Genomic DNA, 24,303 nt, shown 5'->3' on the forward strand with positions numbered 1-24,303 from the left:
CTCACTAGATGTCAGAACCGAGCATCTCTCACAGACGCTGGTGATGACCAGACGGTCCCTGGAAGTTATCACATGTGCCCTGGGATGAAATCCCCTCCAGCTGAGCCACCGCCTGGCACGCAGCTTGAGGAATGGGTAGACGTCTGCCTGTCTGTCTGCCTCCTCTCCCCTACCCCTCCCTTGTCCTCACAGATGGAGGAGGGTGTCGACGGAGCTGCAGACAAGCGGGGAAGTTCATGGCCAGTAGCAGAGCCCAGCAAACCAAACACACTTGCGGGAAAGAATAAGCAATTCCCCCTTCTCTCCCACTCTCTCTCTCACACAAACAGGCAGAGGGGGCGGCGAGGAGCCTGGAAGAGAGAGAGAGAGCATCTCTGCCCCAGCATTCAGTCCTCCCTTTGGGCCAGGCCCTGAGCCCGCTGGGGAGTCAGAGGCCGGCCTGTTCCAAGTCCCTGAAAACGGTATTTGGCACGGAGTCAGGGTCCCAACAAAAGTTGATTGACTCAATCACTGAAGGGAGAAACTGTGCAAGAGGAGATAAGAACCAGTGCAGAGAGAGGCTGCTAGGAGGGCCGTGATTAGCATTACAAGGCTGGGGGAAGGCTTGGGGGGCGGAGCTGCGAGTGCAGGCTGGCAGGTGGCACTAGCTTTCCCCTGGCAGGCTGGATGGAATCTGGGGGCCTGGAGGTGGGGAGGGGGGCGTTGCGGGCAGGGGGCTGGGGCAGGGCCCTGGAAAGGGGCCCTGAGCTGGCCCTTGACCCGTGTGAACAGCCCTGGTCTAGCCTGGTCGCTGTCGGGGTCCAGAAACCCTTTGAATCCTACACCTTGGAATCCTGGCAGCTCCCCACCCCTGGCCCCTACCTCTGTTTTCTTATCAGCGAAATGCAAATAAGGGCCCAGGGTTCCTCCTCTGCAATTCTGAATTCCCAACCTCCTCAAAGGTAGAAAAAAAATTTTTTTTTGGTGAGTTTACTGCAAACTTATTTGGTGGCAACATTTGACCTCAAATGACTGAAGATATCGTATTCTTTATGTATCCCTGTTAGTATGTGTGGTTTGTACCCGGTCACTGATATGTTTGAGGGTGGCGCCTGACTCCAGACCGCTTTGGGGGATTGGCTGAGCCTCGCACTTCCTGTGTCTCTCTGTTCTTTTAAAAATCCCAATACTTCTAAATGTCCACCCACTTCTGGCCTCCACATGCTGAGTTAGGGGTTAAGGGCCTGGGTTTAGGCTCAGCCTGGCCTCTGGGTGGGAAGAATCAGCGAGGCAACACATGTAGAGAAGGGACCCTTGCCATGCTCTACACATGTTCAGTGCCTGGTAAACATCAGCTGTATTTGCTATTAAGTTTTTTTTTTTTTTTTCACATTGAAAACTAACCTGGCTAGACTCTGGCTTCTGGGGTTGAATGAACTACCGACATTTTTTTAAGTGTGATAAGCAGTGCTTTTGTTTGAATAAAGCACCCATGGTCATCTCTTCCCCCGCTATCTCTTGCCCCACAGACTCCCCTCTGCTGGGTTTTGAGACACTGGCACCTTCTGTGACCATCGCCCCCCACGGCCAGCTGCTGGGCAGGTCACGGGCCATCCAGGTGGGCAGCTCATGGAAGCAAGTGGACCAGTTCCTGGGAGTTCCGTATGCCGCCCCGCCCCTGGCAGAGAGCCGCTTCCAGGCCCCAGAGCCCTTGAACTGGACAGGGTCCTGGGATGCCACCCAGTCACGGTGAGGACCTCGTGGAATGCAGCTCGGTGAATGCCCAGGGAACTCCCTTCCTGTTTGAATGCATCAGACTGAGACTTGGGGGCACAGCCGTGCTTGAGGGGTGTATGGGAACGGTCAGCATACTAATCAAGGGGCATTAAGGGCTCTTAAAGATAAACCCTCCAAATACCATTCTCTTGTTCCTGCAAAGTGCATTTGGTGATGGGGGTGGGGGTGGCGTGTTCTGCTCTCTGCAGTGGTGCAGGGACCCAGGCTGCTGAGGCTCTGCCCTCCTCAGCATGAAGGCATTGAGGGCTTGAACTTGGGCGGTGGCGGAAAAGTGTGGAAAGCCATGGTAGTAAGTCTCCACCATGGAGACACAAAAGGAATAAGCGTGCACTAATCAGAGTGCTTCCCCATGTCAGGGTGGACCCACATGACGGGGGAAGCTTTGGCTGGAGAGTAGGTGGAGAGCTTGCCTTCTCAGGGTCCACTGCAAACGAGGCTGGGGGACACGGGAAATCACCTCTTGGGCGGGTCCCATCGGGCTGCCGGTGGCCATGTCCCGGATGCGGTCTCAGCTCTCATGCTTGGGGACGCTCAGCCTGGAACACTCGGGCCCCGTCCTGATGCAGAAAACAGCTCAGACCCCACATCCAGTGACAGGTCTGCACACGTGCAGCAAGGAAGGGCCTAAGTCCCGAGCGATAGCCACGTTCCTTGTCCCTATCTCGGGCATCCTTTCTCTGAGCTGGCAGCTTGTCCCTGGAGGTGTCCTCCATGGGCCTCGGTGGAGGGAGAGGTGGGCATCCTGCCGTTTCTTCCCTGTGCTTGCCACCCCCTTTCCCCATTTCCCGAAGCCGCCTAATCCTGCAGAGCTGGTCGGCCATGGCCATTGGGCCTTTGTAAGGGCTGGGGCGGCAGGCGAGAGGGGAAGACGAGGCGTGTATCTTTGGTTGTTCACCTGGAAGTCATACAATCTGCCTCCCCAGGGCCAGCTGCTGGCAGCCAGGAACCCAAGCGCCCGCGGCTGCCAGAGTCAGCGAAGACTGCCTGTATCTTAACATGTTTGTCCCTCAGAACGTGGTGAGTTCGGAAACCCTTGACTGTCTACCCTGAAAACTGCCCTGTTAGACTCCCCCCTGTCCCCAGAGCTGCCGGGATCATTCACCCCCTCCAGGCTCTGTGCTCCCTGTGCTGTCCTCGCCGGTTCTTGGCTTCCTGAAAGCCTGTGTGGTCAGGAGGAAGCAGAGGAAGTAGAGGGTCCTTCTGGAACCACAGGGCCTCACCTGACCCTCCCCCATCCTCAGGCCACCCCCATGGCAAATGGGGCACGATTGTCCTGGTTCAGTTCTCCAAGAAATCTTCATGAGGGTCTGTGTTGGGGGGCACTGCTCTGGGGGTGGGGGTGAGACAGAGAAATGACAAACAGAGTGGCTGCCCTCAGGAGTTACACTGTGGTGGGCAGGGCAGAAACCAATACGCAAATGATTGTTGAACAACCATGGTGTGGATGAGACTCTGAGGAGAAATAGAGGAAGGGACACAGTGACGGGAGGTGTCGGGTGGTGGTCAGGGGCGCCACCTGACCGGGGTGAGGGGCGAGAGGTGTGAGCCAGACAAGTGGATGAGGGTCAGCGATGCGGCGTCTCTGAGAGGGGAGAGACCCACAGCTGGGGAGGATGGAGCCTGACTGGGGCTCGTCTGCCGGTGAGGAGACAAATCAACCGCTGTCCTTGAGAGACCCTAGGAGTGACCCCTGGGGGTGCTTCTGCTTGGACTCCTATTTGGGGGGCAGTTCCAGAGGGTGAGGTTTGGAGCTGTGACCCGGACAGGGTGATGCCCCGATTTAGAGCCTGGACCGGCCTAAGTAGTGGCCACGAGCCTGAAGCTCCACGTTTGAGTTTCCTGTTTGGGGGGAAGGGTCCGGGGGCATGAAAGCAATAACGGATGAGTTTTAGAAAACATCAGTTTCTGGGGACGCCACCCCAGTGCGGATAGATACTATGATGCCCCAGACCGTGCCACAGCTTCGTGGTCCCCTGGCCCACTAGCCACGAGAGGCCGCCTCCCTTTGCAAGCTGGTCTGAGTGAGCTTTGTCATGAGGCCCCCACAGGTGAAGTTTCTCGTAGATGGTGCTACAATGAGCAGAGAACCCAGAGCAAGGGAGACAGTGGGTCCCCTCTGCCCAGCTCTGGTCTCCCCATACCTGCGATGCCAGATTGAGGTGTGGCCCCCAGCTAAGGTGCCGCTGACCCCTGCCTCACTGGTGTAGAGAAGCTAATTGTGTTCCGTGTGCTCCGGGTACTGGTTCTGAAAGGGGGAGAGAAGGAGCCTCTGGCTCATACAGTTCTTACAGGAATTAAGGAAAAACACTGTATGGAGACTGATGAGTCACTAGGTGGCTGATGGGGACATTGGAGATAACTGAGTGGGACAGAGACCACATGTAAAGGGATGAGGGTCACTCCACCTGCAAGTGACGGCAGACCTGCAGCCCACTGCCTGGAGCTATGCAGTCTTCCAGCACCCCAGGCCTGGCCCCGACTTTATTCTGGAAGACTGTCTGGGTCCTCCGTGGTGAGTCCTTTCAGTTTGGCCACCCTGCCTGAAACCTGTCCCGGCGATAGAGAGCTACTCATCACTCACCTAAGGGACGTGGTGTCACAGATGGGAGGGCCCAGGAGAGTGTGCTGGGAGGGGGGCTGAGCCTGGAATTCTGGGTCGGCCCCTTCCTTTCTGTACGTGCTTTTAAAAGTCATTTCACAACCGTGAGCCTCGGTATTCACACCTGTAGAATGGAAGTGCTTGTAGTCCTTAGAGTATCTGCCTACGGAGTGGACCTGGGATGTGGCAAGACTGTCTAGCTCCAGGTGATGGGCTCCCGGTCTGCAGGGGCTGTCCCTTCTGCTCGCTTTGCAATGTGAGCAAAGTATTTACTTCATGACCCTCAGCTTCCTTCTCTGTGACATCAGGCTTACTAGCGTGCTAGGGCTGCTCTGATAGGGTTCCACAGACCGGGTGGCAAAACAACAGAAAGATTATTTTTTCAACATTCTGAAGGCTGGAGGTCTAAGATCCAGGGGTAGGCGGGACTGGTTCCTTCTGAGGCCGCTCTTTGTGGCCCAGGGATGGTTGTCTCGTCCTCCCTCTGTGTCTACATGGTATCCCTTCTGTGTGTGTCTCCATCCAAATTCCCCCTTCTTCTGAGGATATAGCCATATTGGGTTAGGGTCCACTAGCTTAGCACCTCGTATAGGATGCTCTCCCAAATTCAGTCACACTCTGATTTCGTAGAGTCAGGAATTCAGCTGTGAACTTGAGGGGGACACAGTTCAACCTGTAACATAGGACTAAGTGTACCCATGTGGCGGAGTTGACAGGAAGAGTTGTGGGTAGGCTCGGAATCTGGCACCTTCTTGGGAAAGGTGCCCTCACTGAGCTCTGGTGGGTGAGAATGGGTCAACCTGTAGCCTCACATCTCTCCACTCCCCACAGGCCCCCAATGCCTCCGTGCTGGTCTTCTTCCACAACACTGTGGAGGGGAGGGGGACTGAAGAGCAGCTGGCCCTCGACGGCTCCTTCCTGGCTGCTATCGGCAACCTCATCGTTGTCACGGCTGGCTACCGAGTGGGTGTCTTCGGCTTCCTGAGTTCCGGTAAGTTGCTTGCGTGGTTGGGGATTGCTGACCCCCTGAGCTGAGGGCCACTCTACGTGTGGTCAACCCCTTCTTCCCAAAGCCCCATCCCTTCAGGACCCCTTGGCCCTCCTCTAGCTGAGCTGAGCACTCAGTAGACTGTCCCACACGCCCATGAGACCTTCCAGCGATGCTGACACCCATACCGGAGAGTAATTGTTGCCATTGGTTGATCTTACTATGTGCCGGAGCTGTTCCGACTACATTATGTGTTGTATCTTGTGGTGGTGGTGGTGGAGTGTGTATGTGTGTGTGTGTGTGTGCGCGCGTGTGTGTTTTGAGGCCCCAGAAGGTTAGACACTTGCTAGCATCAACAGTCAGGAAAGATCAGAGCCAGCTTTCACCACCGGGGCTGACTGGCCCTTAGGGAACCGTAGTATGGATTATAGTGCTGGGCCCACAGGGGCACCATTTGACTCCACGTAAGGGCTGCCTCCGTGATGTTTCCCGTTTCCTCTTTAATGCCAGCCTCGCTTGCGAACATCAGCCTGTCCCCATCCAGTCGCAGAACTGTTTGTCTCCTTGCTTCCATGCACCCTCCTCACCAGCACCCGGGGCAGAATCGGGGCCCGGACAGCTCCCCTGTCCGTCTTTTCCTCCATGTCCAGCCCCTCCCAGTGGTGGGACACTTGTCAGACAGCCACGGCTGGGGGTAGACCCGCAGGTCTGGGAATCTGGAGAACCAAAGGCCACCTCTGCCATTCAATATCTGTGGGACCTGGGCTAAAACCCTTCATTTCTGAGTCTCAGCCTTCTCCTCTGTAAAATGGGGACAATCTTACCCAACATCCACAGTTCCATGAGGCCGTAGGGAGGCTGTACCTGAGAAAGGGCTTTAGATGCTACAGTGGGAACCTCCAGATAGGCACTGAACTTCATCTCTCTTCTCGAAGGATCTCATTTAAGACCCAAACGCCTTACATGCTAAGTCAGGATGGACAGGTGGAAGGTGGCATGGTGAGAATAATGGACTCATCTAGAGTGTGGGTGAGTGGGTAGAAATTCCAGAGTGCTGGGGAATGAGGGCTGGGTGCACACGTAGCGTGAGCCCTTGAGTGCCAGGAAGAAGATTCTAGGCCTGCAGGACAACCATGAAGCGGGAACCAACTTCAGGCAAAATACGACCAGATGCCAATGAGGGAAATGCGGATGGTGCACACATTTCAGAAGATTTTCCTTCAGAAGGACCGGGGTCAGCTGCCAGAGCAACAAAAACTCTGCCTTTTTGTGAACGTGGGACTGATGATGATTTGAGAAGTCCGTAGCTCCCATCTCTGAAGAGGCAGGTGAAATTCAGACATCTTGAACGTGGTCTTGGACGTGGTCAGGTGGAACGTTCTACAATGTGGCTGATGCCTTGTCTTCGAGCCTTTCTGGACAGAGGGGAGCGAATTCCCATGTTACCCATGCCTGAGGGGCATGTAATCTCATTGAGAATTTGTGTGCTTCTAGGAAGGGAAACTCATTCCTGCTGCTGGTGGAGTCAGTGTCAGGGGAGGCAAAGGAAGTTTCTAGAATACCTTCTGGAATGCCCTGCTCATTCCTGACCTGGAGCGCTTCCTGTTCATTGTGCTTAAAGCAGAACGGTCAGCGAGAGGGGAGGAATGTTACACTCAGCAGTGCCTGCCTCTACCAGACGTCTCTCCTGGACCGCCTTCTTTCACTCTCACGGCAGCTCTGTGGGGCCAGTACCGAGTGGCCATGTGGCAGGTGACTCAGCGAGGCTCTGGGAGGTCGAGGAACTCCATGCCCCAGTTGGGAGTGCACTTGGGGTGTTAAATCCTATTGGTCAAAGAGCAAGGAGAAACATCTTGTGGCTTGCTCCCTCGGAGGTTTAGAAAGGGCCTTTGGATTCTCTGTTCTTCTGTGTAGAGAGCAGGATGTGTCTTTTATGCCCATTGAGCCACAGACAGGTTATCTTCGCTTTATTTATTAGACTTCCTAGCTTCCCCCTCATTCCTGGACCTTTGCCTGCCTTAGCTGAGCCTCCCTACAGCTCCACTAGGAGGGGGAGCGATGCATCTGTAGAGAAACTGAGACACTGAAACGTTAGGATGCAAACACGGCCTTCCGACTGCCTGTGATCCTGGAGGATGCTCTGGAAGAGGAAGACAGTGGGCGTGTGAGTCTGCAAACTCCCCCAGTAAATTTGTGACAAGAGCCCACCATCCTCTTTATCAATTAAAACAATAGTTAATAGATTTTACCATGTAGAGTGGTTTTAAGTTTATAGAATAATTGAGCAGGAAGTACAAAGAGTTCCATAGATGCCTCCCCCTGCCTCAGTTTCCCCTACTGTCTGACACTGGGTGTTGATGGGGCACCTCTGTTAGGATCGAGGAGGCAACACGGGTAGGTTAGCATTGACTGAGGTCCAGAGTTTCCAGTAGGGCTTGCTCTTTGTGTCATCCTCTCTGTGGTTTCGATAAATGTCACGTGCCCGCCATTATGGGTCACGCAGAAGAGTTTCACTCCCTAAGACTTCCCGTACTGCCCCGTCCCTCTTTCCCCTTTTCCATTGAAAATACTTGGACACCGACGTTCCGAACATGGGTCTGGAGAGAGAGGGGCTACTCTGAGTGCCAGCCAGAGCCCAGGGTCCTGCAGGGAACACAGGCTTGGCATCCACGCAGCATGGGCTCTGAGGGCAGTTCAGCCAAGCTGTGGACCCGAGGGGCTCTGGGCAGTTCCTTCCCTCTGTGTCCATCCCTACGCTGCCCATCTCTCAGACGATGCTAAGATATAAGTGTGGAAGGCCGACAGCTGGCACCCTGCCTGGCACCCAGCAGGGGGCTCACAAGGGTTAAGCTCCCTTTCCTCTCTATGGACCCAGATGGGGCTCCTGCCAGGCAGGGCTGGTTGTGGTCATGCCCCGGCCCCACATGGAGCCAGCAGCTGGCACGAGTTGCCCCTGGACCACAGCGGCTGCGATAGCCCCTGGCGTGGACGGAGAGTCCTGCCCAGCGGTCTCTGCCCACGTTCCCTGGTGATGAGCGTGGGTGGCATCCGCTATGGTAGCCCGCATGAACGGGGTCCTCCAAGAGCTCCAAACTCTGGAGGCAGTTTTCAAAGTGCCGGGGGGAGGACAGAAACAGAAAGAAGCTCATGCCAGGCCTGTGGCTGACAAGACAAGCTCGTGTTCTCTGTGAGAAGAGGGAGGCCAAACCCAACAGTACTTTAAGGGGGCCCTGGTTCCTGGTAAACTGAGCTGTTGGAAAGCTCATGAAGGGGTTGGTGGTGGGCGGGGGAGGCCATTTCCCCAACCTGGATCCGGCCCGGGGACAGACCCTGGGGGGCACAGGGCTCAGTGACAATCCCCACTCTGGCAAAGCACGGCAGGGAGGGGAGCAGGGGCAGGTGGAGTGGGGGGCGGTCAGGTTCAGAGGCGTCGGGGGGAGGGTCAGCCTGCAGGCCCGAGTAGGCTGTGGGGCAGAGGAGGGGTGCTTTGGCTGGGGAGTCAGAAGGCCAGGCATGGTAGTGTTGCCCCTTCCCTCATCATCCCCAGGGCCTCCAGAGAGGGTCTGCTCCCCTCCAGCCGGAAGAGCGGGCACAGAGTCCTGTCTCAGCGGCTCTCCCCCGTAGGTGCAATTTCTGCTGCAGAAGCCAAGGCACACTCTGCAAAGAGCATCTGGGAGAATCTGCTGGGACCTAAATCTGTTTCATTTTATTCAAGAAAAACTAGACAATTTCTACAGTGCTTTATGCTGGGCACTGTTCTGTTTCCTTTACAATTGTTAACCAATTCAATCATCCTAACAACCCGAAGACCTAAGTAGGGTTATTACTTCCATTGTCCTGATAGGGGAAATCAAGTCACACTAGGCAGTGTGTCCAAGGCCCCGCAGGGCTGGTAGGTGGTGGGGTTGGGGCTGCTCCCAGCTGGTCTGGTTCCATAACCTGGGTGCTCGGCCACCTCACCTGATTCTCCACGACCATCAGTGACACCGGGGGAAGGCCCACTGTGACCTCAGAATGGCCCCAAGGAGCATTAAAGGGAGAGCTGGCAACATCATGTGAGCGAGAACCAGTTAGGGAACGGGGGAGCAGCTGGTCTGGCTGGGGTGGTTCTGGCCAGTGCAGGTAGGAGTGCCGAGCAGGGCAGCCTGGGCAGGTGGACAGGGATGGATGCCCGCTCACCTCTGTCTCCCTACTGGACTCTACGTGCAGCTGGCAGGGAGCCCCACTCCGGCGTCCTCCCCCAGGGGCACGGCACAGCTCACGTGTGTGGCAAGATAGAGCCAGCAGGACACCGAGGAGGCCTCAGGGGCTCGGCCACAGCAGGATGGCCAAGTGAACGTGGCCGTGTTGGCTGGGCAAGGGCCAGTGTTGGAAAATGAAGGCAACCCAAGCTGCTTGGATGGGCCGAGGCCACTCGCAGAGGATCACAAAAGCCGGGAAGACATTTAGACTTGACTCTGGGCACAGACAGGGGAGTTAGCAATGCTTTTGAGCACGGAAAGTTCCATAAATGGAGCACTTTTTTTTTTTTTTTTTAATGAAAATAACACAATGCCTTGCACATCATAGATTTTCCAAAAAGTGTTGAATTGGTTTGAGTGTTGGGACAGAGAGTTCCGAGTGTGCATTAGGATCTAAGTCCTGACTTTCTATTACATTTGCTTCTTATGCCGAAGCAAACATTTCCTCTCAAGGGTCAGGTTTAGTCTCAAGGGTCAGCCTCAGTGAAGGAAGGGGTTGGAGCAGACTGCCTGAGGGCGGTTAGCTCGCTGCCCCTCTGTGCATGGCTGAGGCTGTGTGTCCCGAGGGCCAGCGCCGAACCTGTCTTGCTCTCCATGGAACCACATTCAACACCTGGCACCAGGCCAAGCCCTATCCAGACTTGTTGGAAGAGCAGCCCTTGGAGGACCCTCCCCTCTGACTTCTTGGGGGTCCGTAGACCCCACAACGTCAGCACTGTACTTGGGAAGCTGATCTATGGGAAGTCAGAGGCAGGGATAGCCGTCCCCAAACCTCCTATATTGTCCCCGGAAATGCAGGCTGCGGATGTCACTTCCTGGACGTGCAGGACTGGGTCCCACCCAGAGGGCACCCAGCTTTCCTGCCCTGCCCAAGACCTCAGAAGCCACGCGCTCATCCTAACAGAAGAGAAGCGCAGTCCAGAAGTGTCCACAGTGAGGATTGTGGTAATGTCTTCACGAAACCCAGAATACAAAATGCATTTGAAGAAATTCTGAGAAGACTCTCAGACCAGCTGGAAGAGTAATTTGTACTGTTGTGGCCTCCGAGTGGGCGTTCTCGTCAGCTTGGTGAGCGCCCGCGTGAGGAATTGGGACGCAAGATTTTCCTATTCTTGTGTTTGGGAATACGGAGTCTCGTTGACAGTTCTGCACTGGATACTGAGCCCTGTTAATCGTAACTACGGTCGTTCATTCACTGGGCATTGACGAAGGACTTGCTCTGTGCCCCTGGTTTCAGTGGAGGCCATTGGGCTAGCTAGGAAGGCGGTAGCCAGCGCGACAAATAACCCGGAAGGAGAACCTTCCTTACCTGAGGGCTGCCTCTGAACTATCCGACAGCTAAAACTTGAAGGACGGCTGGGGAAGAGGAGGAAGGGGAGGAAGGCCAGGGTGCAGCAGAGGGCTCTGGGCGGAGGAGGTCGCATGGGCCAAGCACAAGCCTGGAGGAGGATGGGGTGAGGGGTTGAAGCCACTGATGAGAAGCCAGGCGGCTGCAGAGCAGGGACGGGGAGGAGACGAAAGGAAATAGACCCCAAGAGACAGCCGCCTCCGGTCGGTCCCATGAGGCCTGGAACATCCTGGGAGAACTGAGATCATGTCCTAAAGGGATGTGAGGGGAGATTTTAGATAGGATAGGACTGGGTGTGTGTGTGTGTGTGTGTGTGTGTATGTGTGTGTGTGTGTGAGGGAGAGAGAGAGAGAGAGAGAGAGACGTGATCAAAATTATGCATTTAAAAGACTACTTGGGGGGCGCCTGGGGGGCTCAGTGGTTAAGCAAGCATCTGCCTTCAGTGCAGGTCATGATCTCAAGGTTCTGGGATTGAGCCCTGTGTCGGGCTCTCTGCTCAGCAGGGAGTCTGTTTCTCACTCTCGTGCTCTCTCTCTTTCTCAAATAAATAAAATCCTTAAAATTTAAAAAAAAAAAAATAGATAAAAGAGCCACTCAGCCCTCTCTTAAAAAATTTAAAACTTAAAAAATAAACAAAAGGCCACTCAGGATGTGGCATGGACGATTCATCAGAGGGAGAGACACGTGGATACAGGAGGCCAGTGAGAAGCACTGAGGGGCTCAGTGGGGAGAAAGCCCGAGCCGCCGGGGAAGAGGCGAGCCGGGGATTCAGAGCAGCAGGTGTCAGGGAGGACCCTGGGACTGTGTAGGAGCAGGTCGGGTGGGTGATGCTGCATTAGAAGGAGAACATAAGAAATTCTGCAAAGGCTCTGTGCTCAGGGGACTTGGAATTGATTCCCTTTGGGACTCAGTGCTCTTGAAATGTCTTAAGCAAGGTAGCCTCCTGGAGACATGAGGGGCTGGTGCTGGGGGAGTGCTCCATGCCCGTGATAATCCTGAGCCAACCCCATGTGGGTGGTGATTGAAAACCTGGGAGCCACTGGGGTGTCCTAGGGCAAAGTGGGCAAGTCTTAGTGTGAACCAGAACAAGCCGGGTATTTCCGAGTGGTTAGCCATGTAGATGGACAAGGAGGGGCCGCTGGATTCAGAGGATGGCCAGAGACCATGGGCATATAAGTGTCCCAAATGCTGACAAGAGCATATTTTTGCTATATTACATATACATTGTGTGTGTACATCTGAATCACTGCATTAAAAAAATAGTGCTGAGATTTCAATAAATATTTTCTGAATTGCATGGAAAAAGAATAGAGTAACTCAGCTGAAGGCTACTGAAGGTCATGGGAGAAGAGGCAGTGAGAGCTAGATGGAGAGCCTCAGCCATGCCTGGTCCTGGTCAGGGAGGAAGAGGTGTGGAGAGCCACCATGGTGGGTCAACACACGGGGCATCCCCACTGCCATGCCAAGCCAGGTTGTGGTCTGAACGTAGACTGCCTCTGATGTGAGCAGCCCCCCGGGAGGTGCCCTCGCCTTTGGTGGGAGAGCTGTGGCCCAGAGAAGTGGAATGACAGCAGCAGGCTCTCCTACCCAGAAAAGGCTGGAGGGGTCTGGTTCTGAAGCCATGCTGTTCCCACCAACCTACATAGACACAAGTCCAGGCCCCCTAGAGGTACCCCAGACAGCCCTGGGGTGGGTAAACCCTAGACTGTGAGATCGTAGATGGTAAAAGGCTTTCCTTTTGCAGGTTCTGGTGAGGTGAGTGGCAACTGGGGACTTCTGGACCAGTGGGCAGCTCTGACCTGGGTGCAGACACACATTGGAGTGTTTGGTGGAGATCCTCGGCGCGTGACCCTGGCAGCAGACCGTGGCGGAGCCGACGTGGCCAGCATCCACCTTCTAACCACCAGGACCACTGATTCCAGACTCTTCCATAGGGTCGTGCTGATGGTGAGTCACCTGTTCAACCTTCAGACTTGTTTTGGACACTGTTGAGGTGAAGGAGCCTCACTTACTTCTTGAGACCACTTGGCTTCGATTGCTTGGTTTCCTTTATCCTTTGTTTTGAGTGTGTTCTTGCTCATGGCCATCTTTCCATGGTCAGGGAATTTGAGGATGCCAAGAGGCTCCTCTGACTACTGTCCATCATCCCAAATGGTGAAAATTCTAGATGGGGAAGTGTTTCCATTTTGGGAGATCGCTCCCAGGGTTTAATGGTGTGAACTCTCAAAGATCTCTCTCGTCAGTAGACAAACACAAGGAGATGGAATGTAGGATGAGGAGCTTTCTGGTGGAGGAAAAGCTAATGATGGCACAGTTTAGCCAATATGATGCTAACGACACCTGACATTATTGCCACAACAGGAGAGAAGTAAAACAGAGAACCCTCATCTGTTTTCTGGTGTTGCTTCCCTGCCCTTCTCAGGGTTTGAACTCTAACTCTTCCTTTATGTTGTCTGGTTTCTTCAATAGTCTATGCTCCCATCTCCTGGCTGCAGTTCAGTTCTGGCAGCATTTCTTCATGGAGCACTATTGGGTGATTCATTCCTCTCTCTGAACGCTTCCACCTCATTGTCTAAGTTGGGGAGGGGTGGCAGGGACCCCAGAGCTTGTCCACGTGTCTGATCAAGGAGCTGCAGGCTGCTGTGTCAGCAACCACAGGATGAGGCATGGTGCTCCCAAGATTTGGCCAACAGTCATTGACTGTTGAAAGAAGGCAAAGAATAGAAATCATCACTCATGACTCTGCTAGATGGTCTGAAGCTCCTGCTGGATGGTGATGGTGGTGATGGAGATGACGGTGATGATGGTGATGATGATGATGATACAGTGATTTTGATAATGACAGTAACTGTTATGGAAGAAGTTACCTGTTGATCACAGCACAAGACCTGATGGTTATTATCACTGATTAGCTGCTAATTTTGTGGAACGTCCAGTTTGTGTGAGGTGCCATGGTAGGCGCTGGAAATGTCACGCTGAATAATTCATGTCCTAGTTCTTGGGAAACTTACAGATTACTGAGAGGTGAGGGAAAACACTTAAAGCAGATATTTAAAAGTGGGTCTTGGGGCAGCTCATAGAGAAGCCCCCAACTAAGCACAGGGAAGAGGGAGTGTCCAGGAACACTTCTGAGGAGAAGATACATCTGAGTGATGTGTTGAAGACTGTGCAGGCATTTCACTGAAGGAGGAGTTCTAGCACTAGGCCACAGCTTGGCTTCTCACTGAGATCTGCCAGTCCTATATGTGGGGGACGAGGGGACAGGATCTTCACGGTCAGCAGTGATGGAGATTGGGAGGCAGGGAGCAGCCAGATTGGATGGACACCTTGACTTCCATCCTCAGTGAAGGGAGCCATTGGGGAGTTAGGTCTGGTTTGGTTTGCTTTCCCATTTTAACCATATTTAAGTGTACAGTTTAGTGGCATTAAGTACCTTTACAGTGTGGTACAATCATCACCACTAATCACTTTTAGAATTTTCCATCATCCCAAACAGAAACTCTGTAACTATTGAAAAATAACTCTCCATTCCCTGCTTCCCAAACCCTGATGACCACTATTCTACCTTCTGTCGCTGTGAATTTGCCTAGTCTAGGCACCTCACAGCAGTAGAGTCATACAAAGTGTGTGTGTGTGTGTGTGTGTGTGTGTGTGTGTCTGGCTTATATCACTTAGCATAATGTCTTCATAAAGTCTCATCCATGTTGTAGCCTATATCAGAATTTCCTTCCTTTCTAGGCTGAATAACATTCCGTTGTACACATAGACCACATTTTGTTCATACATTCATTTGTTGATAAACACTGGGGTTGTTTCTGCCTTATGTGACTAGTGCTGCGATGAACTTCGGTGTGCTGTCAATGTGCTTTTAGGCAAGTAAGAAACTTGCTTCCCTTTAGGAAGACTTGTCTTAAAGCCAAGTGGGAGATGCCTTTAAGAGGGACAATCCTGGAAGCAGATAAAACGATGATGAGACTATGAAGTAGCCAAACTAAGGAAAGATAGAGCACCATCAAAACCAATGTCATGGACTTGCTAGCAATTCTAAGGTCAGATAAACAGATTCCAGCATTGTCCAGCCTTCTTGGGATCTAAACCCTTGATTGTCATGAGGAGGATAGGAGTGACATTGTTTGGGAAGATATGATGCTGGATCAATACTGTCACCATTCCCTCCAGGAAGCAATACCACTTGCCACTTCGTCTCTCTCCTTGAGCCATAGGAGCTTTCCAACGTTCCTTGAAGAGCCGGTGCTCTATTCTGCTTCCCTCTGTGGGAACACTCTTACCCTATCTTCCTCTTTGCCTTCTCTATTTGTCATTCAGGGAATTCTTCCAGACTCTTTTTAGCCCAGAACCAGACCTTCTTTATGGCTTGTGCTGCCTCTACTTCTCTGCACAGCATTTATCACGATTTCCTACCAGTAAAGAATTATTCCCACTGCTCAGTCTTTCCCGCACAAGACTGTGAGCCCCCAGAGAACAAGGGACAGCTGTGTCTTATTCTCGCACAGGACCCTAAGCACTCAACACAGTTGTCCTAGAGTGGATGCTGCATAGCTAATATCCAGGCAGTGAATGAGCAGAGGAATGGGGGACAATGCCCAGGACCCCCCAGGCTGGTCCACTTCCCTCCCTACCACCATTGCCTTGTGTTTCTTGTCCTTTGATTCAGATTTTCTTCAATCTCTCCCTCTTAGTGGGCCCATCTTCATGGCAGGAGGTCTGAGGCCAAACATCTTTCAATTCCTGGTATTGAAAACAGAACTTTCCGACTTTGAATGCTCCTGCAGGGGTTTTCCCAGAGGCCTCTCCGAGACCAGATACTCAGTGGGACCTGGAAGACACCAAAAATGCCTTCCAGTCAGCCCAGAAGGCAGAATGCTTTTTTTGAAAATTCTGGAGACTTGAGGTGTTTGGGGAATTTCAGAAACTAATCTGTTTCAGCAAATGGTAGTGTATTTAAAAATAAACTCTCCATCTGTTTTAGTCATTTAGAAACAGCTTTTACAACTGCTCCCAGCAGTCTTTGGGATGCATGTGAAATTATTTGGTATTTGGAATCAAGAGAACGAAAATACTTCAATACATTAGCAGTTCTTAAACATGTTCTTTACCAACAGATGTTTGGGGGAATGGATGTGAGTTGGTGATATATTCTTGGATAAGATCTTAAGTCTTTCTGCAAATCTTGAGGCCAGAGCTGTTACAAGACATGAGGCACAACACGCTCCTGTGATAATTAATGACTTTATTTAGATGATTTGGGGCCACAAGGCTCTTCCAATATATTATCTTGTGGATTGCTCACATTGGTTGGCACGGGGTCTTTCTATTATTTGCAATCTGAAGACAGGAAGTCTGAGGCTTAGGGAGGACTAGTGACTTGCTAAAGAACACACAGTAAAGAAGGAGCCACATTAGGGGCTAGAACCTAAAGCCATATCCTGTGTTTTCCCCACCCTTTGAAGCTGCTTCCGCAGAGAAGCTGGAGACTCTTCCAGGGCCTTAATGCCAAAGGGAAAGAGCTCAGGCCCATGATTAGGCAAGCCTGCCTTAAGATCCCAGCCTTGGACAAGCCCTTCACTCTTGAATTCTTCATGGATAAAATCAGTATGTTTAATTCTGTCTCCCAACGGCTCAAGAAGTGGTCATCATGTAAGAATTGTGGAGTGTCCTGCACCTGTAGGAACTCGAGAAATCCAGGTTCCCCCTTGTCTTGCCAAGCGAGGGCAGCTCCAAAGCAAAACAGGTCAGGGGAATTGGTACCTGCACCCAGGGCCTGGGTTGAAGACGAAAGAGGTGGCGACCTGTCGCAAACCTGCACTCTGTGACTCTGATGCCCTGGACGGTATTAAGAGAAGACAGAGGAGGTCATGTCCCCCACAGTATGGTTCGTAGGATCCAGAAGAGGTTTCCGTTGCCTTCCTACAGTATTGCCTCAATTCTGTATTCCTCAGAGGGAGCACCAGGCCTCAGGAATTGGCCTCAAGCTACATTTTCCTGTCTCTTCTCTTCCTCCATTCCTGCAGGAACCCTGCTCTCCAGGCTCCCTAGTACCAACATTCCTAGAAAATGCCATGCCTTCTTCCACATCCTTCCATTGCCCTGCTGTGGTCGGCATGCGAGCTTCTCCACTTGGAAAGCCGCTCCGTTCTTCAGGGCTTGGCTGAAATGGCACCCTGTAAGCCTTTCTCCATCTCTTCAAACAGAATGATTCTCATTTCAGTAGAAAAACTTCTATTTAGCAATTTTTAGGAATCCTGCCTTGTCTTCCATGCTGGCTGTTTTTCTAGCACATCTTATTCCAATTCTGTTGTGACTGAAAGCTTGACAGGGCCTGTGAGCTTTTCATCTTAGACTTTCCTTAATGCTTCGCAGGGCTCTGTGTGGAAGATGGCACAGCGTCTGTGCTGAGTTCCATCAAACTAGCAGAGGGGCCCAAGAACTCTTTTCTCCTATTTTCACACCAACTTCATAGTGCCAGTACTTTCTTCTCCGTTTCTCTTAATCAGAATCAACTGAGCTATTCATGGGCTCTAATGCTCTCATCTAGATTTTAAGATACATGTATCGATTGCCTTTAAATAGTTCTGATGGGAATTTGAGTGTATCTTCGTGGAATTTTTTCATGATTTTCAAAAAAAATCTGTGTTTTTATGATGTGAAGTTTCATACCCGTGAATCCAGTTGATACCATAACCATGAGCAGGATTTTTGTCTCCTTGGGTCTTTTCATAGAGTTTTGAACTTCTCTCCCCCTAAATTTTGCAACATCACTGTAGGCAAGTCCCTATCTGTGTCCTAGTTTGGTTGGCATTATGAATGATGTCCTATTTTTATTGAACTTTCCAGCTGGTCAGGGCTGGCATAGGGGAATAGAGTTAGCTCCAGATTTTCCGAGCCTTCGTACCACTGCCAGCACTCGGTCTGTTGTCTCCATGGGCTTTTCTGATGTTATTTCATTATCTGTACACGTTGGCAGGCTGATTTCTATCCCCTTTGGACAAAAATGCTCAGCCGTTCTCACAAATAGATCCAACACTGAAGGAACTCCAGTGATAAATATGTTTCTTTTTATCTCTTTTTCTTTTTTGTTTTTTTTTTTTTCCTCTTTATCATCATATTTCCCAAAGTGTCTCATGATCTCTGGGGGCATGGGTTCTTTCTAGGTGTTTCTCTGCCGTCTGAGGGCCTTGTTCCCATGCGCAGGGCTGAGGCTGGACAGCTCAGACAGCGGGGAGGGGAGGGAGGAAGAGGGGCCAGCCCTGCTGACTGAGGGAGGCAGAGGTTCCTCTCATTTGCACCCCTGTAGCCCATCAGCCTTTCTTTTCCTTGGACCTGATCCTTCCTGCTCTTGGTTTTCTGCGTCATACCAATCTTACTCTTCCCCAAGTTCTTGCTTTCTGAATCTTCTTTATGGCTTTACTTTTAAAGCTCTTCTTTCATCTGTGTTTACCTTTGTCATCTTTTACTCTCTCCTTGCTGCTTCGACAATCACCTGTTCTGTGAGCTTCATGAGTTGAAATCTGAGCTATCACGCGTCATTTTTTGTTTTCTGGTCAATGGGTTTGAGCAATAAATGTCCCTCTTACTGTTGTATCAGCTCTGCCCTGGGCATTGGGGGAAGTAGCGACATGTCCTATATTTCTGTGTCTTTGATTATTGCTTGTATTATGTTCTGCTTAATCATAGGAGATATGCCTTTTTTTTTTCTTTTAAAAGCTTTTAGATACATAGGATTTTAACCCGTTCTTTTGCAAACTGATTTCTAATTTTATTTCATGATTATTATGGAGCTTGTGTTGGGGAAGGTTGACTCAGAAATTTATTAGGATTTCCCCTGTGAACTAATATGTTCTTCGTTGGTCAGCAGAAAAGTTGTATAGTGTTATCGAAATCTTCTCTCTACCTACCTACTTATTTTTGCTCGATCTCTCCGTTTCTGAGAGTTGTGTGTTTAAATCTCCAAATAAAATGACCCGTTTATCTATTTGTTCCTACAATAGTTGCTTGATATATTTTGAAACTCTATTGTTAGATTAACACAGGCTCAGTCATTATATCTTCTTAATATCTCATTCCTTTTGTAATATCTCTTTTGCCCCTTAGACAATTTATTTTTGCCATCAATTCCATTTGCCTCGAAATTCAACACTTGCCCTTCGTTCCTTTTTGCACGAAAAATGTTCCAACGCTTTATTTTGAAATCCTGCATTCTTTTGTCTTAAAGCTTGCAAATTTTCACGATGTGTCAAGTAGATAATACAACATCAGAATTTTTAAAATCTCTTCTCTTCATAGCAACCAGTCTGCTCTTTAAAACATATGGATGAAATGATATCCTTCCCTTAATTAGATCCTTCCATTGGCTTTGCCTTTCTCCTAGAATACACCCTGACCTCCTGACATTCCCATCCAGAACCCTGCGGGAACTGCCTCCCTCCTGACAGCCCCTGCACCTCGCTCCAGCTCACTCAGCCCAGGCACCCTGGGCCCCTTCCAGCTCCTGCCACAGGCAGCCTTGCTCCTGTCCACAGGAATTGCCTCAGTTAACCCTACTGCCTCCGGTTTTCCTCGAGATATTTGCCTGGCTATTTGCTGCTCACCTTTTAGGTCTCAGCCCAAATGGGAGCTGAAACGCATGCACTGGCAGGGAGGCCTTTCCTAAACAGACATCCGGCTAAATGACTTCTCGCCCAGTCACACGTGGGTCCCGGGTTACTTTCTGTACTACCTTCCCTGCCGTGACAAAGTTTCTTATTTATTTATAATCTCAAGCTCTGTGATATCGGAGATCTCACCTAGTTTTCCCTGATATAGCCTCAGCACCTGGAGCCATGTCTGGCATTTAGTAGATGTCCAAAAAAAAAAAAATATGTGTAGACATCAATTCTTGGAAAAACAGAAAGCAAAACTATCACACGTGGTCCACAGAAGTTATCTGGGTGAGGTAGAATGTTCATAGCGATCGCTAAGAAGTTGTTCTCTCCCCAGTCCCCTGTGCCCAGCTTCAAGTTTGATTAGACATCCTCTGAATTCACAAACTCAGTTTTCCTAAGGAAGAAAACTTCAAGGAAGAGCTGAGCTGCTACCTGGCACGGTTCTTCTTAGTGTTCCTTGTTCTCTTCTCTCTCCAGAGGCAAGTTTGTCTGGAAATTCGAAACACAAAGATGCTCCCGAGTGAGCCTCCCTCCCACCTTTCCCAGAAAGCTCTCCCCACATGCCAAAGGTTAAATATTTATTAGGTATTATTTTAATCAGAAATAAATACATGATTTAGCAAAGTGTAATGCTTCCCACTTAGAAATCCCTCTGAGTGCTCCCCAAAAGTTCCCAGCACACTAGTTACAACGGAAAACAATGCATAAGACACTGTACAAACATCTGGCTTTTGCAAGGTCACCCTGCCTTGTGGTGGAAGTCAGTATCCACAGTGTTATATTCATTTCCCACACATTGGCTGGCCTCTTGCAATGGCCTTTAGGGACTCCTGGGGGAAACCGTGAATATCTTCTTGTATAAACACACCAGAGTCTGATAATACAAAGAATCACGTAAATGCATATACACATACCACCAGCACAGTGATCTCAGATCTCCGGAATGTGTGTGCTGAGCAAACATCTCCTATCTGGCAGCGAGGGGATCGACAGGCACACCTCCCCCCCGAATCCCTCTGCAACGGTGGAAAATGAGTCTTGGGTGCCTCGGCAGCCCCCTTTCTAACAAGATCCGGATGGGCGGCCTCAAGATAAATACTTTTCCTTTTCTAGAACTTTTCTGCGCTTTCTCTTTCATCTCTTAAAATAAGTAGGCCAGAATTAAAGCCACTCTGCCTCCCTTCCTTCCCGGAGCTCAGCCGTTTTCTTCGTGTGGCTGCCAGGCCCGTCTTAGAATAAAGTACTGGTGATGCAGAAAAATAAATTAATCCTCTAGAACTTAATCAATTTGCAGTTTTCAAAGAAGCCAACCGTTCTCTCCTACTCAATCCAGCTGCACTTAGCCTCTGCGAAGGTGCCGCTGAGACGGGAGCTCACGGGCCACCCTTGCCTGACCCAGTCCCCCTGGAGCCATGAGCTGATGTCTCCTTCTACAACCCACTTTCACGATATTTGTAGACTTCTCCCTGTCTATACCATGAGTCCTCTGCTGATCTGTCCTTTCTGTCAACCTGACATGGGACTTAACACACTTAGCTCTTCAGGCAATCGTGAGAGAACCACTGATGAGTCATTATTGGTAAGAGTCTCAGCATGTCAGAGAAGTTCTTTCTGCACCACGAAGCCATGGCTGGGGACACCAGGAAAGCTTGCACAGCTCCAAGTTTACCCTCACGATTTCCCATAAGCAGCCTCCCTCTCTCTCCTTTGCCTTGCCCTCTGCAGAGCAGGGAGGCTGTCTGATTGTTGTGCATGTGGTTCCAGCACCAGCAAGCCACTGGGTTCTCCTGATTCAGGGATGATAAGAAAGATTAACGTTTAGTGTCACTGAGTTCCCTTAAAAAGAAAGGAGCTGCATATCAAAGGTCTCTATGGGTTGGTTAGAAAAGTTCATTGTGGGGGACACGTTTGCAAATCTGGCCTGGCCAGGACACAGCGTTCAGCTCATCTTCTCAGGCTTTTCTTGTTCAGAAGTTATCTCTGATGAGCCCAGAGTGTGACCATCTGGACAGTTCGTTGAACGGTCTTGTGCCCTTTCTTGTGAGATAATGTCTTTATCTTTCCCACAAATATAATGAGCACACACACATACGCGGGGCTCTTCGGAAATGTTGCCCAATCACGTCGTGATTCAACGTTTCCTGATGTCTTGGTACTGATCAGACACTGGGGAGGGGTTCCCTTAGTCATGATGTGGACAGAGAAGATGTGAGTTCGAGTCCCCATGTGCCTTCTCTTGGCTTCTGGAAGATGTGTGGCTCCCCAGGGACCAGGAAACCACATGTTTCCACCAGATCCCAGGTGATAGTTCCAACCTTTGTTATTTTGGGTATACACGATGGTGTCTGTTCTCAGGCTAGTCTTCAAAATATGGTGGTGACGAGAAGAAGGAGCTCTTCCTCTTGCTCCCGCTGTATATCAAGGACATGCTTTTCTTCTTTCGATCAAAGGAGGTGTTGTCATCGCTGGTCAGGGACAGGTAGGAAGCGATGCTTTCCCGAAGGCCATAGCTGAAAAGGGACTCATCCACACCGAGTGGGTTCCTGGCTCCCTCGGCGTCCTCTTGCAGTCTGTGAGTGGGAAGAATGGGGACAGTCGGAAAAAGAAGAGAGGGACAGAGAGAGAGAGAGCCAGAAAACAGGAGAAGAAAAAAAGAAGAAAGAAAGCCTGGTTAATACTTCTTACACTTACTGTTCTAATTCTGCTTCTTACAATTGTGGCCAAGTGATCTTGGAGAAATCACTTAACCTCTCAGAATCACCATTTCCTTGAATGGCTGTAAGTTCTAACTGCAAATCGGAATGAGTATTTCTTTATGACCTTTACAAGAAAGAACAGTTTTCTTCATCTCCCAAGGCAATTTTCTGATCTCAGTGTTGAAGATAACCCACTAGCTCCTGATTACAGATCCCTATAAAATGCAATGACAGTGAGGCCTGAGGCTGGGTTAGGGTCTCCCAGGGGACAGAGGGATTCTGTGGGTTGCAGCGTGCCCTGCTGAGCTTTCCCCAGGCCAGGCTGTAGTCTGCTATGTTTTCAGCTGTCAGACTCACTCACTGGTTTGGGGTGCATCCATGCAGGACACACACACACACACACACACACACACACACACACACACACAGACATCCCACCTGGGCACCCTCTTCCAGTCGAAGGTCTTCTGGCGCAAGGTGACGGGCGAGTCAGGGACCCTCGCTGCGGGGGTGGCCGTGCTCTGAGTGAGGCAGGGTGTGGTCAGGACACAGCACAGGCCATCAGCCACCTCTAAGGACGGAAGCAGAAAACTGGTCAGTGACCCTGGGATGCCCAAGCCAGCATGGGGTATGGGGCCTGAAGGACCATCCAGTAGGGATCTCTGGTTGTTCATAGGGGAAACTAAGGCCGAGATAGGAAAGAGGCATGGCAGTGTGACGAGTCATGCACCCAGTTGTTTAAGACATGTTAAGTGCCCTGAATGCGCACTGTGCTTAGCTTGGGGCAGGTGTAGTGCCCGAAGATTGGATCCAGAATCATCTATACTGGGGTTTGATTTCAACTATGCCCTTGACAGTGAATCCCCTTGAACCTTTCCGAGCCTCAGTTTCCTGGACGGTACACGGAGAGGACAGGCAAGTGAGAACAGCCGGCAGGAGGCTCTGCCTCTAGGGTTCACGCTCTTGCCTGGCTCCATGAGGTGCACCAGGTGCAAGGCAGGGTCCAAGTCCACCGATCAGCGCTTCCTCCCGCACCAGCGGCTGATGCACGTGCAGGAAGACAGGAGGAGAGAACACAGGAGGAAGGAAGAGGGAGCCGGCGAGCCGGAGGGCAAGAGTTAAGGAAGGGGGGAGGGAGGGAGGGAGAAGAAGTAAAAACACTGCAAGAGAAGAAAAGACACCAGAAAAGAAGGAAGAAGAAGGCAAAGATAAAGCAAACAAGAGAAAGTGGAAAAAGATAAAAATGAAGCACAATCTTTCTTCTCTAGCCTGGATGCTCATGCACAGAGAGAATGATTCTTCTCTAGCCTGGATGCTCATGCACAGAGAGAATGAGAATTAAATAATCCACTGCTCTCCCCACCCCTTCCCCCCAGGGTAGCGCATCTCTCTACCCGCATCAGGCTCCAGTCTCTACGCCCCGCGGCTGTGGAAAATCCTTGGTCTAGCTGTGCTCATTCATTCATTTATTTCTTTCTTTATTTTTTAAGATTTTATTTATTTGAGAGACAGAGAGTGAGAGAACATGGGAGCACAAGATGGGAGAGGGTCTGAGTGAGAAGCAGACCCGCCCCCTGCTGAGCTGGGAGCCCCATGCAGGGGTGGGTGCTGGGACTTGGGGATCATGACCCAAGCCAAAGGCAGACGCCCCACTGCCTGAGCCACCCAGGTGCCCCTCAGACATTATTATAGGCCGAGGAAATCCTGTGTGGCCTCATTTAGGTTGCAGACCCTGGTGCAGGGGACAGGAAGTGTCCAAGGGTATGAAACATTGCTGGCCTGCAGCAGGACAGAGCCCCTGGCCGGGAGCTGGTCCATTGCCAGGCTTTAGGGAGAGAGTTTACTTCTGGCTGTCTCCGCCTCTCATGTTATTTAGGGAGCTCTGGGTGCTCTTGCCAAAGAACAAAAGGACGTTGTGGCTGAAGAAGCAAACCAAGGCTAGCAGGGTGGCAACCAATAATGCCTTGTTTCTTGGCGTTCGTTCTGACTTTC

General features: G+C 51.0%; 2 protein-coding genes across 4 annotated transcripts in view; one reads left to right on the forward strand and one right to left on the reverse strand.

Moving 5' to 3' along the window:
- The window catches only part of TG (thyroglobulin), a 236,969-nt gene that overhangs the window by 127,281 nt on the left and 85,385 nt on the right, over positions 1 to 24,303 (forward strand). Inside the window, exons 39-42 of the mRNA XM_059395530.1 lie at positions 1,509 to 1,728; positions 2,700 to 2,793; positions 5,207 to 5,366; positions 12,697 to 12,899. Coding sequence (XP_059251513.1) covers positions 1,509 to 1,728; positions 2,700 to 2,793; positions 5,207 to 5,366; positions 12,697 to 12,899 — 677 coding nt within the window. The remainder of the gene's footprint in view (positions 1 to 1,508; positions 1,729 to 2,699; positions 2,794 to 5,206; positions 5,367 to 12,696; positions 12,900 to 24,303) is intronic.
- SLA (Src like adaptor) overlaps positions 20,177 to 24,303 on the reverse strand; it is an 82,166-nt gene continuing 78,039 nt past the window's right edge. For all 3 annotated transcript variants that reach the window (XM_059395199.1, XM_059395200.1, XM_059395198.1), the window contains 2 exons: positions 22,750 to 22,882; positions 20,177 to 22,185 (listed from right to left, as the gene is read on the reverse strand). In XM_059395199.1, the coding sequence (XP_059251182.1) occupies positions 21,972 to 22,185; positions 22,750 to 22,882 (347 nt within the window). In that variant the 3' untranslated portion in view covers positions 20,177 to 21,971. The remainder of the gene's footprint in view (positions 22,186 to 22,749; positions 22,883 to 24,303) is intronic.

Source organism: Mustela nigripes, chromosome 3 (genome assembly GCF_022355385.1).
Source record: "Mustela nigripes isolate SB6536 chromosome 3, MUSNIG.SB6536, whole genome shotgun sequence".
Lineage (NCBI taxonomy): Eukaryota > Metazoa > Chordata > Mammalia > Carnivora > Mustelidae > Mustela > Mustela nigripes.